We start from the raw sequence: 15,981 nt of genomic DNA on the forward strand, positions 1-15,981 counted from the left end.
CATTGTACTGAACGCTCTAAATCCAGTCCCACAATGAGCTCATGAGGACACGGAAGCCACGCCCACTCCCGTGAAACCCCTCCTACTCCCTAGAAGCCCCTCCCACAGAAAGGCTTGCTCATTCTACTGAATGCTCTTAATCCAGCCTCACAATGAGCCCGGAAGCCCCGCCCATTCCCCGGGAAGCCCCGCCCACCCGCGCAGGCGCCGTGCATTCCCTGCCTCGGCCTGCAGGGGGCGTCGGTTGGCTTCTTTGAACGCTTCGTTCGTTAGTGAGGGAAGAAGAAGAAGAAGGCGGGAAGGCGAGGCGGCTCTTGTTGCAGCAGAGGGGCGGCCTTGCCCTGCCTCGGCCAGGCGGTCCCTTCGCCTCAGCATCCTCAGGAGGAAGGAGAAGCAGACAGCGACGACGACGACGACGACGACGCAGCCGAGGTTGGTCCACAGGGGCACTTATGATGGGGACGGGGGCGTCTACACCGTCGAGTTAACCCGGTTTGGTACCGCTTTAACTCTGTTGTCTGGCACAAAGCTATGGAATTCTGGGAGTTGGAGTTTGTTGTGGGCGCGGAGAGGAGCTTAAAGAAGGAAGGCCCCAACAACATGCTCCAACTCCCAGAATTCCATAGCCTTGAGCCAGACAACAGGGTTAAAGCGGTACCAAACCGGGTTATCTCTCCAGTGTGGATTGGTCAGCCTCGTGGTAAAAGCCAGGCTTCTTAGTGGTTGCTCTTTACATGGAGGACGTTTCAGGGGAAAAGGAAAAATGGAGGACAGGTGACATAGAAGCTAGAAACACTCATCGAAAGGACGTTTTGGGATCCTTCCCGGACGGGAGGCAGAAATGTAGGACATGCCCTGGGTGGATGGGTGGGAAGGAGGACTTATGGCAACCCTCTCATGGAGATTTCTCTGGCAAGGCTTTTGTGTTTTATCTACGATTCACTGCTTGAAATATAGTCCTAAAAAGTATAATTCCAAAGAGCAAACCTTGATTCCCCCATTTTATACAAGGGACACCATCTTAACTCTGCCATTGCATTTAATGGGACTTGGGCATCCACAGACTGTGTTATCCATGAGGGAACAGAAGTATAGTGTCTAGATCCAGGGAAGTCATAGTGCCTCTCTGTGCTGCTTTGGTCAGACCTTACTTGCAATACTGTCTCCACTATCTTTCCTTCCCTTTCCACCTCCTTCTCCTGTCCTCTCCCCTTCTGGTCTGTCGACTCTCAAAAGTGTGATGCGGCAGCTAACAAGGCCAATGCGATTCTAGGCTGCATCAACAGAAGTATAGTGTCTCATCAAGGGAAGTAATAGTGCCACTATATTCTGCTCTGGTCAGGCCCCACCTGGAATATTGTGTCCAGTTCTGGGCACCACAATTCAGAAAGGACATTGAGAAACTGGAGCGTGTCCAAAGGAGGGCGACAAAAATGGTGAAAGGTCTGGAAACCATGAAGCCCTATGAGGAACGCCTTAGGGAGCTGGGTATGTTTAGCCTGGAGAAAAGAAGGTTAAGAGGTGATATGATAGCCCTGTTTAAATATTTGAAAGGATGTCATATTGAGGAGGGAGCAAGCTTGTTTTCTGCTGCTCCAGAGAACAGGACCTGGAGCAATGGATGCAAGCTACAGGAAAAGAGATTCCACCTGAACATTAGGAAGAACTTCCAGACAGTAAGGGCTGTTCGACAGTGGAACAAACTCCCTCGGAGTGTGATGGAGTCTCCTTCCTTGGAGGTCTTTAAGCAGAGGCTGGATGGCCATCTGTCGAGGTTGCATTTCCTGCATGGCAGAATGGGGTTGGACTGGATGGCCCTTGCAGTCTCTTCCAACTCTACGATTCTATAAGGGCCCACTATCCAAGTTCCTAAAGAGTAAAGATACATAACTCAGCACTGAAGGCAGAATTGTCCAAGCCATTTTATTCCCCATCAGCAGCCACAGATGTGAGAGTGGATGGCAAAGAAAGTGGGTAAGAAGACAACTGATCCGTTTGAGATGTGATGCTGGAGAAGATTGTGGAGGATACCGTGGACGGCCAGAAAGACAAACAAGTGGGTCCTAGGACAGATCAAGCTGGAAATCTTGGCAACCAAGATGATGAAACTGAGGCTGCCGTACTTTGGCCACTTCATGAGAAGGCATGAATCACTGGAAAAAACAATAATGCTAGGAAAAGTAGGAGGAGATAGAAAGAAAAGAAGGCCACATGCCAGATGGATGGACTCAGTCAGGGAGGAGACGGCAGGACCTGAACAGAGAGGTTGAGGAAGCAAGGCTCATCCACAGGTTTGCCATGAGTCGAAGGCAGCCATAGCCATCTAACAAGCTCTTAAGGTCCAGAACACACTGCAGAAATAATCCAGTTTGAGACCGCTTTACCTACCTTGGCTCAGTGCTTGAGAATCCTGGGACTTGTAGTTTATTGTGGCACCAGGGCTCTCTGACAGAGAAGGCTAAACGTCTCACAAAACCGCAGTCCCCAAAATCCCTTAGCATTGAGCCAAGGCAGTTAAAGCAGTCTCTAGATTATTTCTGCAGGTGCTTCGGACTTAAGACAGCTAACAACAAACAGCACTTGAAGCGGTGTTGAACTGTGTTATTGCTACAGTGTAGGCGCACCTTGAGAGTTAAGTCTATGGAAAGCAATGGTTCAAACTTTCAACATGTAGTTTGTAAGGAAAATTTCCAGGGACAATGAGAGAGGTGTAGATTTGGAGGATATATAATTTTGCTGAACACCTCTATGCTTTTGTTTTGGGTAGGGAGAGGGAAAGCACTGAAGCTTTTTATTTCTGATGCTTGTCCCTGAAGAACAAAAATGGCTTTGGCTGACCTGAAGGTGTGAGATCCGTCTGTGCCGCTGAAAAGAGTGAAGCATGAAGGGGAACATGTAGAACTAAGCATGTTTCCATGGAGAGACCCAGATAATGTGCCAAGGCTTGCAGGATCTGAGTGGGATGTTCAGCCTCCCAGGCATGTTTAATTTTGGAGAGGGAGGGGAAAAAAGGTGTCTGTGTAAATCTCTTAATAAAAGAGGGTGAAGGAATAGCAAGTTCACACTTGGATTCTTTAAGAGTCGGCTTGTGCGGCTCCTGAAGACAATCCAAGCCCCACCTTTCATTATGTAACGCTGGGGAGGGGGTGTTGTTGTTCTGGATTGGTACTGCTCTGAAGCAGGGGTCTGGGCTCAGCTCAAGCAAAGAGAGCGAAATTGGACTCAACTGGTTCTTTGCCTTCCTGGGGATTAATGCAACCGATATTGCAAATAAATATGCATTTTACCCAAATCGTGATGATCTAGGCAGCTTTTGAGGTAATGTGAAAAGATATCCCAACCTAAGTGGAAAGATGGGGCTTGCTTGTTAAAAATCATCCTGTCTTGCATGCATTTTGGGGCCGGCTTGGTTCAGTCTTGTGTGCTCTGCTTTTCAGTGTGTTTTCTTATCTCCGTATCCGTTTTGCTGCACAAAATGTATAAAGCACCTGCTCTGGTTTGCTTCGATACCTAATTATCTATGCTTTTTAATTTTTAAATTTTAAGTGAGCCTGAATGCGCACTTTGTCGAGAGTCGTAAGAATGCTTTGCTGGAAATAAGACGAAGGCCTGCTTAACCCAGTGCTTTCTACAAGAAAACTAGCCAGAGCAACAGAGAGGTAGGGTCTTGGGAGAGCCAATGAGACACAAAACAGACCTGGTGTCTGTCACTCTCTTTCAGTTTAACCTACCTCTTAGGGCTGTTGTGAGGATTCAGGTCCAAAACACACTGCAGAAACTTGAGACTGCTTTAATTGCCCTGGCTCAGTGCTAGGGAATCCTGGGGATTGTAGTTTATTGTGGCACCAGAGCTCTCTGACAGAGAAGGCTAAACGTCTCACAAAGCTACAGTTCCCAGGATTCCATAGCCTTGAGCCAGGGCAGTTTAAGCGGTCTCAAACTGGATTATTTTTGCAGTATGTTTTGGACCTCAGTGGGGGAAAGGCAAGATTTAAATGTACTGCACTAACTAATATATACACAGCAGTAAGCAAGCAGGCACTACACTCCTGCTGAACTACTCCAGTTTCTTGTAGACCACTCAGTATCTCTCAGTCAAACCTACCTTAAGAATTTTAATGGAGAGAAACTTTGCATACACACTGTCTGAAGAAAACAGGCAGTGCTGAAGAGAGGCAGTACATAAAGTAATATGGGCCCCATATAGACAGGCCAAAATAAAGCTGCTTCAGGTCACTTTGGAGGCATGCTGTTTAAATGATGCATTTGTACTAAGAGTCCGGAAGCTGCACCAAAGCTGCACTTTAGTCCTTAGGACTGGATTGTGGCTTTGGCGGGGCTACCCAGATTCTTAGTATGCATGTATCATTTAAACAGCGTACCTCCAATGTGACCCGAAACAGCTTTATTTTGGCCTGTCTGTATGGGGCCATAGTGCAAAAGGCGCTAACCCTTTTCATCATGTATGCACTGCAGGGCTGAGCAATATGTGGCCCCTGGTGTTGTTGGGCTTGAGCTCCCATCATCCTTCACCATTGACTATGTTGGGAATTGCAGTCCAGCAACACCTGGAGGGCCACAGATTGCTAGTCTTGACCTAAAATAACATAAGCAGACCTAGAATATTTGCAAAAAGGAAACTGTACTCCTGTTGACGCTTTCCTCCTCTGGTTAGAATTGGTCCCCACTTGCTCCAGAGTATAGGGACAAGGTGATGTTGTATTCTTTTTTTAAAAATAAATCTTTTACACAGTTCCTGTAAAGATCAGCAAGATATTCAGAGGCCTGCTAGAAATAATGCTGCTTCCGTTGATCCTGAACCAGATTAAACTATTCAGTCACGTCTACATAAAAGAAAACCAAGCAGGCTTCATGTCTTATAATTGACCGTATTGCCTGACTGCTTCATGTCACCCACAGCTGTCCCTTGTGATCTTAGCATTGGCCCTATACAGACAGGCCAAAATAAAGCTGCTTCAGGTCACTTTGGAGGTATGGTGTTTCAATGATGCATGTGTCCTAAGAGTCTGGAAGCTGCACCAAAGCTGCACTCTAGTCCTTAGGACTGGAGCGTGGCTTTGGTGTGGCTTCTGGACTCTTAGGACGCATGTAACATTTAAACAGCATACCTCCAAAGTGACTCGAAGCAGCTTTATTTTGGCCTGTCTGTATCAGGCCATCGAGTGCCTTCAGGATTTTTGATGGGCTGGAATAATGTTATTGGGATAAAGTCTTGCAGAAAACAGACATGGAGGAACCTGTCATTAAGCCACTCTCTCAAATGTTAAATGTAGTTAAACCAGCATTTCAAAGGGGCAGTTGTGTTAACATTCTCTTGCAGCAAAATAATAGTCTTGAGGCACCTTTGAGACTAACCAGTTTATTTTAGCATGCATTTTTGTAGATTATAACTCACTACCTAAGGAAGAGATTTGTAATACATCAGAGTTTATCCTGAAATAAGTAGGTTAGTCTTAAAGGCTTCAGAAAACTGTTGTTATGTGGCTGCAACAGTTAATCTCTATGGCAGAGGTTCAAAAAAGGTGTGCCCATTATCATTGTTGGCCTGTTTGCTAACAATGTGGACTTGATCCTGTCTAAACTGTGGGTGTCAGCTAAATGCAGAAATGTCTTTGGCTGTGTTGCTGATCTGCAAGACAATCTTACCAAATTAGAAACCCTCTGTTTCAATATTAAGCTCCATGAAGATCAGCAAGCATTGAAAACTCACTTTCGATTTCCCAACTCTGGCTGAACGCAGTCAGGTACATAGGAGTATGCATCTCCAAGCAATTCAGGGCTTAACAGAGTTGCCTTTTTGGACTAGAGAGTGAATATCCCTTATCTGAAAATTCAAAATGTTCTGAAATCCAAAACTTTGTTCATGGGTGGCTGAGATAGTGACGCCTTTCCTTTCAGCATACATAAACTTTGTTTCATGCACAAAATGATTAAAAATACTGCATAAATTATCTTCATGTTATTTATATAAGGTGTATATGAAACATATATCAACTTTAAGTTTAGATTTGGGTCCTGTCTCCAAGATGTCTCATTATGTATATGCAATGGTTCCAAAATCCAAAATATTTCTGGTCCCAAGCATTTTGGATAAGGGATACTCAGCCTGTTTATCTTCCAGAACCCCAACCCAGTTGGGGGATCCTGGGAGTTCATACTTTCCAAAGATTCTAGGAAGATTTAATTAGCTGAATTGAAGCATAGCTGTTAGCCAGGTCAAACAAGATCTAACATGCTTATGCACAGGTATTTTGCCCAGGCTTGGATGCATCACAGCAGTTAAATGTTAGCAGTTGCTCAATGTTTGCTTCCTCTTCCAAAGTTGCCAACAAAGCTTCCTCCCTAGTGCTTGGTAAACTGGCAAATAATAGCCAACAAATTTGTCCTAAAGAGCAGCTTTGCTTACAGAGAAATACCAGCGGAGAGAACTAGGTATGCCAAATCTCTGGAAATATTGCAGTACTACATTCTTGTTGAGTCAATTAACCTCCCTCTTCAGTAAAGAGGCTGAGAAACCATGGAGCTGACAGAAATATCACTAGGGTGGAGCACTTCCTTTTTTCTCCTAGACCTAAAGGCTCTTTGAAAACTCTCCTATGTTTCTTTCTTAAAGCAACACTGTAGGCTGAAACAACAAAAAAGGCAGGTATTTGTGAGGAATAGCAAAATAGAAATAGCATTAATGGTGTCAAAAATAAGAAGGATTGTAAATACAGTCATCCCTCTGTATCCACGGATTCTTTATCGATGGATTCAACCATCCACGGCTTGAAAATATTAAAAATGTATACAAATCCCCAAAAGCAAGCATTGATTTTGCCATTATAAGGGACACCATTTTACTATGCCATTGTATTTAAGGGGACTTAAGCATCTATGGATTTTTTTACCCACAGAGGGTCCTGGAACCAAACCCCAGCAGATACAAGGGCTCATTGTATACACTGCTAGTGGATGCAAATGATATAAATAGAATAATGTATTCAAAATATGTGTAATATATATAGAATAATTAATATATATCTATATCTATGTATACACACATTCATACTTCTAGATAATGTCCATTCCAACCACTGTAGTGTGGAGGAGCTCAATTGAAACAGATCTCACTACCGACATGAAAGCCACTGTGGTATAGCAAATAGGTATTTGACTGGATTTGAAGTTTTTTTGGATGACCCTGGTCCAATTACTCCCTTTTGGTTTGACCTGCTTCACGGAGTTGTGAAAATAAAGCAGGAGGGAAAAGACCTCCATCCATTAAATAATACCCTCCCTCCTATGCAATACTGTACTAATATTGATCTGTCTAATGTTTTGCCCAGATAAGCTCACCCATTTCCAAAAGTAGGAAAAGACAAGGTTGTATGGATTATGAGCTTTCTGTGCCAATGACAGAGTACTGTTAGGAGCCCAGATAACATAAATACTGCAAAACATGCAAGCCACATGGTTCGAGATCTATCAAATTCTGCTTAGTTTCAGCCCCAGTAATAAAACCACTGAAGATCTTATCCCTTCTGAAAACGCAGTAACAGACTCCACAGAGAAGTCTATCATGGATATATGCACATCTCTCAGCAGCTGCTGTGACACCATTTATCAAGGGAATGGTAGCTTAGAAAGAAGACTCAGATTATAAAATCATAGGGGAGGTTTTGAACTGGACTCTGACAAAAGAGATGGATCAAATCAGTTTTTTTGGAGAACATTTGTCAAAAGTTCTTTACAACTGATGCATGGTTGACATCTCATTTCCATCCAGATGGTCCACATCATGAGAGGACAAGCTTGCAAATGTTGGAAGAGGAATAGAAGCCTAAAAAAATTACTTTTTGCACTATAAGCTGCCAGAGTCCCCCATCGAACATGGCCATTTTTGGTGTGCCGTAGTCAAAAGAGCCAGCGTTGTGTAGTGGGTTGAGCATTGGATTATGACTCTGGAGACCAGGTTTCAAATCCCTGCTCGACTATAGAAACCTACTGGGTGACTTTGGGCAAGTCACACACTCTCAGCCTGAGAAAACCCTGTGATAGGTTTGCCTTTGGGTCACCATAAGTTGGAAATGACTTGAAGGCGCACAACAACAACAAAGTAAAACCTACCCTTTTCCAAGTGCTGTGTCTCATAGAATCATAGAGTTGAAAGACAAGGGCCATCCAGTCCAACCCCCTGCCATGCAGGAACTCTTAATCGAAGCATCCCCAACAGATGGCCATCCAGTCACAAACCAGAATGTCACTTTAAGTACTGAACTAGTTTTATTAAGTATCCATCCTCACAGATTGCACAAAATCTCCCCTCCACCAGTATTTGACTGTATACCTGCTGGTAGCAACTTGACCTGAAGTGGCCACAGTGCTCTTTTTTATTGACCACGTATGATGTTGCATTGGCTGGAACATGCATGTAACAAACGAGACACACTTGGGAACAAAGGGCCCGAACAGACAGGCCAAAATAAAGCTGCTTCGGGTCACTTTGGAGGTATGCTGTTTAAATGATGCATGCATTCGAAGAGGTCAGAAGCTACGCCAAAGCCACGCTCCACACCTAAGGACTGCAGCATAGCATTGGCGCAGCTTCTGGCCTCTTAAGATGTATGTGTCATTTAAACAGCATACCTCCAAAATGACTCGAAGCAGCTATATTTTGGCCTGTCTGTTCGGGCCCAACGAGACTGCAACAAACCTGACTTGACAGAAATCACATTCTCTTTGTCAGTAATTACAACAATCATTTCAGCACTAGGAAGCAACCTCTTTCAGCGATGGAAGAATTTGTTAGGGTGAACATGAATGAGCGCAATGGCCTCACCCATTGTGCAACAAATTCTTTTTGGTTGGAAAATTCCTGTACTGTAGTCTGTAAAAGAAGCAACCAACCTCCTTATTTATGTTTCCATTACCTGTTGTTTGTATTGGATTTTTCCATTCTTTCAAGAACATACACAGCAAGTTGTAAGTGCTGGAAATTCCTTATTTTTAAAATCCAACTTTAATAATAAAGAATGGGGTGTGGGTGGAACAGCAACTGATTCCTTCTTCAACAGGCACTAAATTTCTGTGTGCCTGGAACCACTGCTGTTCTGTGCTTTGAAAAAACACATGAGGAGCATTCAAAAGTGATAAATTCCACTATCCGAAGTAGAATAGTTTATACTACAGCTTGAAAAGGTTCTTTTTTTTAACTACAGCTGCCCGAATTTCCCAACCAGTAATGCTTTAAACTGGCCTGCTGCTTCTAGCTGCCAGTCATGTTTGGGAGCAGGAAACCATTTTCTTGCTCTTAGCCTCAGGCAGCAAAATACCTTGGAGCAAGCTGCTGGCCCTTGTGCACTGGAGATCTATCTTGGCCTAAAGCAGTTTGAGCTTCCTAGGACATTTCTCTGACAACTTGAAAAAGTTACTTTTTAGAGTACAACTCCCACAGAACCCACCCAGGTAGCCATTCACCATGCTGTGACTGAAGACATTTTGAGAACTGTAGTCCAAAGGAGTAATGTAGGTTTTTCCAAGCCTACATTTCTTCCCTCTCCATGCATTGCGAAATCATGTTTGTTTGTTTTTTATTATCTCAACTGTAGGACAGTTTTGTGCTTATGGCCTTAGGCACTCCGTTCTAACTCTGTGTTAGCTGCCTCTGGCAGCGGATGAAAAGACGCCTTTGAGATTGTGAAGCAAAGGAAAGAATTTCCAGGAAGAAAGAGGTTGGGTTGCCTGTTGTTCATGGAGCTGGAAATCAAGACTGTTCTGTTCTGTCAGTTCACTGTCGTGGAACTGTTACCATGACTGATAAACCTCTCTAAACTAAAACCAGGCCCCAACTCTAGATCTAGTATGGGAGTTGATATACAGTCAGCCCTCCACATTTGTAGCTTTTACTTTTATGGATTTGATTATTTATGGATTTGATTAATACGTTCTCTCCAAGTCCTCCAGTGCTACTCTGCTGGACCTAGATATTCCTAGAGAAAACACGTCTCTAGGCATTTGTTGGTCCTTCAGTGTGATTCTGTGGTCAGCTTCCAACTGATATTGACCATACAGTTGCACTGGAGGAACTAGAGATTCCTAGAGAGGTTAGATAAATGAACTGATTGCTGTATGAATCATAAACTGTAATTTCTATGCCTCAGCAAAGTTCAAATTCTAGATTGATACAAGTGTGTATGTGGCTCTGGTACCACACTTTAAGAGTCCAATTGTTGAAATTGCAAGCTGCTTAGATGGTATTCCTGTCATTGCGTAACAAGTTGACACAAATGTTGTTATATACAGAAAGGTGCTGCCAATCCGGAGCAACTGGCCAGACTCTCATCTCTCCTGCCTGGCCTTGCTGCCCTCACCAAGCCTCCTAGGAAATTAATTTCAGGCTTTTCCTGCCCTGTTGCCTTGAAATCTGTCTCTTTATTCCAAGCAGAAATGAAAGCAATTAAACAATTGCTTTCACCATTGTTTAAATAACTGAATATACATGAGTTTTGCAGTCATTTTACTCTCCTGTTTGGGTTGTGTCCAGGGGAGATGCCGTATTTACAGTGTACTCCTATTTACTTGGAAGTAAGTCCTGCTGTATTGCTGTACAATGTCCCCCTAGGTAGGTATGCAATGGATTGGAGCCCAAGTTACCCTGCTGAGCATCTCCTCTTTAACTTGTCATGTACATTTCTCTTGAGAGTAGCTTCTTTCTGCTCACCCTAGGTTGCTCTTTCAGCCACAAACACAGTTAGATGTGTCATTTTACAGTTTAAATAAAAAATCAAATCGGACTGAACATCCTCTTCTCTTTTCAAAAGGGTTTTCTGTGACTGTCCGGTGCAGCCTTCCTGTCATGGCAACGATTGTGTCAGAAAAGCTTGGCCACCTTTTCCTGAACATCCAGCACTTAAGGAGGGTCCCTCGGCTCCTGGAAGAGGCGCTTCCCCCTTCTTCTTGCACCGTGGGGGCATCGGATGTACCCCGGGTTTTCCAAAAGCCCTACATCCACGCTGGCTACCGACCCCTCCACCGGACCTGGAAGTATTACTTCCTGTCACTTTTCCAGCGGCACAATGAGGCAGTCAACGTCTGGACCCACCTGGTGGCTGCCCTCGTCTTGGCAGTGAGGTTCTGGCAGCTCTCTCAGGCCGTGGATTTCTTGGGAGACCCTCACACACAGCCTCTTTTTGTCATTGCAGCCTCTTCCATCATCTACTCAACCTTCAGCACTTTGGCACACCTCTTGCAGGCCAAGTCGGAATTCTGGCACTGTGCTTTTTTCTTCTTGGACTATGTGGGAGTAGCCACCTACCAGTACAGCAGTGCCTTGGTGCACTACTATTATGCCATTGAGCCTGAGTGGCATGCACAGATTGCCAGCTTTTACATCCCAGGAGCTGTTCTGCTGGCATGGCTCTCCTGTGCTGGCTCCTGCTATGCCAAATACCGGTGCCCACACCTCTCATCTCTGCTGGGCAGGCTGTGCCAGGAGATGCCGTCGGCTGTGGCCTACGCTTTGGACATTAGTCCAGTACTTCACCGCATTTATACCTCCTCCTCTTCTGGAGTCACAGACTTGGCTCTTTTGTATCACAAGTGCCACGTTCTTTTTTTCCTGATCGGGGCCTTCTTTTTTGCCTATCCATACCCTGAAAAATGGTTTCCAGGGAAATGCCACTTTGTTGGCCAGGGGCACCAGGTCTTTCATGTCTTCCTCATCCTTTGCACACTCACTCAGGTGGAGGCCGTGCTTCTGGATTACGAGATGAGGCGACCCATCTACTCCCAGCTCCATGGCGGCCTGGCCCCACTCTTTTCTTCCCTGTGCCTTCTGGTGGTACTTTTCTGCAGCCTCACAGCTCTATACATGACAGCCAAAGTGAAACGCAAGTTGCTTCAAAAAGAGGATTGAAAAAGACCAAGACAGGGAGGGGGTGGGACTTGCTGGGAGCCACCTGCGAGTTTCCTTAGTTGCACACTTTGGGTGCGTCAGTGCCACAGCAGTTAAGGAGACGGGCCATTTTACCTCAGATGGCTGGCTGTTTTTGTGGGCATTCTCCCACAGAACGGGCCTGTAGCTAGTTCCCTCCATGGTGCTTCCTGTGTCTGAGCTGGTTGAGGGGATGGATCAAACACTGCCACCAGAGAGTGAGTGGCAGAGAAGGGAGGGATTCTTTTCTCTGGACAGAGGAGGAACCACCTTTCCATGAGGGAAACCTGTCTCCAACTTGGGAAAGTTATTTTTGGACTATAGCTGGGTGAGGCATTCTGGGAATTGTAGCCCAGAAAAAAAAACCTTTCCCAAGCTCTGGGTCTGTTCACTAAGGAGAATGCATTGTTCACTCACTGCTCCATAATCCCTAATCCATGTTCTTTGCTAGTCTTTTAACTCAAAGGTGAGCAGATGCTATACAGTCTTGTGGGATCTACTTATATTTCCTTTTAGCTAGTACTAATGGCAGCTGTTAACTTCCATGTCTGTGGGGTGGTGACCCTTCCTCAGGATTTAGCCTGAACTCTAAAGCTTACGGCTTCAAATCTTATTTCCTAAAATAGGCCCAGTAGCTTGGATAGCCTGCTTAAAATTCAGACTTAAATCTGAAGCAGATCCACTGCCCCACTGACATGGAAGCCATCAGGCATCACTGACTGGATCTCCAGAGCCTGATACCACATTTGTAGAGAAAGGATTCTGGCCCTGGAAACTGTTGTTGGATCATCTGAATTGAACAAGCTTTCATAGTCCTTACATACGCAGTCTGCACCTGATTATTCCCCAGGCTGCCTTCTTTTCAGCAATATACTTCAGGGTGTAAAAGGGTGTAGGAAGAGTGTTATTTTATTGCGGCTGTTAGCAAGAGCAAGCAAGGGTCAATTGGCCTTGTCCAATGGGGAGGAGATGATCTTCTATGGCTGGCTTCTAGAAATCAGAATAAAGACACAAACACACTGCCATTAGGCGTTGAATCAAAAGATTACTACAACCAGCATGCCTGTTTTTGGCAGGGATATATTAAGCTGCCTTAACACCAAGGTTGTTTTTCTACGCAGCCTAAGATGGTCTGCCCTGGAGTTTGGAAATGCTACTATCGGTATTTGGGCTATGGCTCCTGAAATCCCCCAAGGAAAATGTTTTCAGATTCTGATCCTGATTAATAACGGCTCTCCAGAATCTCATGTGTAAGGAAATCATTCCCAGTTACCTGAGATCCTTCATTTCAGATCCCTGAAAAACCTGTCCTCTGCCACTGAGCCATGGTCTCTTATGCATCAGATGTTGCTGCAAACTCTACAGCAGGTCTAAGTAGGGATGGCTTCTCCCTCTTTCTAATCTCAGCAACAAGCAAATCAGAGGTATACAACCTCTGGATGTGGAGGTGCCATTTCCTATCCTGCCCTGCTTCCCACTTACTCATTTTAGGTCTCAATCCTATTTAAAATCTTCCTTTGCTCATGGATGTCACTGTAGCTTGTGCCAGTGAAGCCCATGTTAATTAATGCACTGTGTGAAAAGATGCTTACCTAATAAGTGGGAATGTTCCTCCAGGGTATGATTCCTATCAACCCTGGCCACAGTCGATGTCATTTAGGTGTAGAAAGACTGAACCTCCACAAATATTGTTAGATATACCTCCCATTATCCTTGACAACAGTCTGTGCAGATAAGACCTAATCGGTTGATGAGATCTGTTACTATCCCAGCCTTCAGAGGACCAACTATTCCTCATTCCTTGTTTAAAGGCATGCAGTAACACACTCTAATGCACATTTACTCTGCATTCTGTTGTGCTTTCTCTCAAATTAATAGGATTGCAGCTTACAGTGTCTTTGATGTGTCCTAATTCTTTCAAGTTGGGTTGCCATTAAAATCCTCAAATAGCAAGAAATATTCTTGGGAATAGTTCCATCAGATTTTAACACAAAAGACTGGAGCTAGACTAAGTTACTTTACTTGGGTGCCAGCCCTGTGCACACTACCTGAGGAATACATCACATTGAGATCAACGGACTTAGCTTCTAAATAGGCCCCTTGAATATTGTGCTGTTAAGAGATCCAGTGGGACTTGGGTTACTCACAACTGAGGTCTTGCCCTTATTTCAGTGGAGACCCTGGTGCACATAAAACAGTTTGGATCTGAACCACTGACTTGTTCATTCCTGAGAAGCCTGTGCATAGACAGATTGCAGCCAGCTGATCACCTGGCAGGATCCCTCCATATTTTCAAAAACAGGGCAATTCTTTGTGGCCTCACAGTCTTCAAAAATGGCTGTTGGGGCTCAGCACTTAGAAGTATATTTGGCCAAAATTCCTTGATGGGGTTCCTGTTGAGTTATGAGTTTCCATAGAAGGCTGGTGGGAAGATGTTTATTGGAAACTGGATGTTTGTCAATTCTTTTAAGCCAGAGGCATGGCATAAATCCATCTGGATTTGTGTCCTTTGATTTCAAGCGGGACTGAAAGCCAGATGGCCCCTTAATAAACAAGTGGGTTGGAGTCCCCTCTTGGGATTGCCCTCTGTCAAATTGCCACCCAGGATGCACAGAAATCAAAGCGTTGATTTAGACTGAATAGCAGGGATGAATAATCTTAAATCTTAGAACCAAACCTGGTCTGCAGGGGTTCTTCAGATGGCCCTATGATACCATCTTTTGGTGGTTTCCCAGCTTATCTATATCAACTCTTACGATCCCTGGAGAGTGAGTGAAATGGAGGTGATAGCTGTTATAGGCCAACCCAACAGTTTGGAGAAGGCTGGTCTAGAGGCTTGCCCAAGCTTGATCCTTTTGGAGCAATGTGGCTTCCTAATATACCAGCAAGAAGACTCTGCTCATGCCACAGCCACTTTGGATCCATGCAATATTTTGGAAAGGTGATTTCATCTGAAATCTTGAAATGCCTGTATCAATTATAAGACAATGTTGAATTAAAAAATGAAACCAGTCATGCCAGAAAGTTGGGCTCAGTGCCTTCTCCCAACTTGCCACTTTTCTACAAGCAGCAGACTTTTTACTCCACTACAGAGCATTCTAACACACACCCCATCAGAATTGCGAGATGGCCTGGTTTCAGGATTATTATATCCGAATGCATAAATGTTGGATTAAGCCCAACTCCTGGGTATGGTTGAGCAAGTATAAAGATCAGTTTCAAATGTTCTGAAGAGGGAATGCCTTTGTGTGTGAAGACTTGCATTATCCCTCTCTTGCCTGTCTTGTATTTTATACATATTACTGGGCCTCAATAATTTGTTTCTATAAAAATACTTTTCAAAAGCCAAAGGGTTTGTAGTCTTTTGTCTTGTTTATCTTTCAGAACAACCTGTGCAGCAGTAGTATAACTTGGCTGAGGCAACAATGGCAGGAGCTCCAGGTACAACCTTGACCAGAGCACAAAATAGATACCTTGGAGTGGGAAGCCAAGTCTAAACACAAAATTCATGAACGGGCCAAAACACGCTGCAGAAATAATTCAGTTTGACACCACTTTAACTGCCCTGGCTCAGTGCTAGGGAATTCTGGGATCTGTAGTTTTGTGAGACATTTAGCCGCCTCTGTTAGAGAGCTCTGGTGCCACAGCGAACTACAGTTCCCAGGATTCCCTAGAACTGAGCCAGGGCAGTTAAAGTGGTGTCAAACTGGATTATTTCTGCAGTGTGTTTGGCCCTATGTTTCATACACACCCTATACACATGGCCTGACAATAATGTTACACAATATGTTTAATAGTTTTGTGCACGGAACAAAGTTTGCACACATTGAACTATCAGAAAACAAAGGTTTCCCTGTCTCAGCCATCCATGAATTTTTTTTGAGTAGTTGGAATTCCGGATAAGGGAAACTCAAACTGTAATTAATAATAATAATAATAGTCCGTTGTTGTGCTGTGTGACAAGCTATTGTTTTTTTAGCTGCCCATTGGACAATTTTCCATTGGGGTCCCTGATCTGTGAATTTGGAACCGAAGCTTGGAGACTA

At 44.4% G+C, this 15,981-nt stretch overlaps 1 protein-coding gene across 4 annotated transcripts; it reads left to right on the forward strand.

Moving 5' to 3' along the window:
- The first annotated feature begins 284 nt into the window (after window positions 1-284).
- PAQR7 (progestin and adipoQ receptor family member 7) lies at window positions 285-15,279 on the forward strand. Of its 4 annotated transcripts, XM_042439262.1 has the most exons (3): window positions 285-432; window positions 1,938-2,056; window positions 10,824-15,279. In XM_042439262.1, the coding sequence occupies exon 3, from the start codon at window positions 10,859-10,861 to the stop codon at window positions 11,915-11,917; it is 1,059 nt and encodes a 352-aa protein (XP_042295196.1). In that variant the 5' UTR covers window positions 285-432; window positions 1,938-2,056; window positions 10,824-10,858; the 3' UTR covers window positions 11,918-15,279. The 4 variants fall into 4 exon arrangements, with proteins under 4 accessions (XP_042295196.1, XP_042295194.1, XP_042295197.1 ...); XM_042439260.1 differs by lacking the exon at window positions 1,938-2,056; XM_042439263.1 differs by lacking the exons at window positions 285-432; window positions 1,938-2,056 and adding an exon at window positions 2,237-2,291.
- The last annotated feature ends 702 nt before the right edge of the window (window positions 15,280-15,981 follow it).

This window comes from Sceloporus undulatus, chromosome 9, assembly GCF_019175285.1.
Source record: "Sceloporus undulatus isolate JIND9_A2432 ecotype Alabama chromosome 9, SceUnd_v1.1, whole genome shotgun sequence".
Taxonomy (NCBI): Eukaryota; Metazoa; Chordata; class Lepidosauria; order Squamata; family Phrynosomatidae; genus Sceloporus; species Sceloporus undulatus.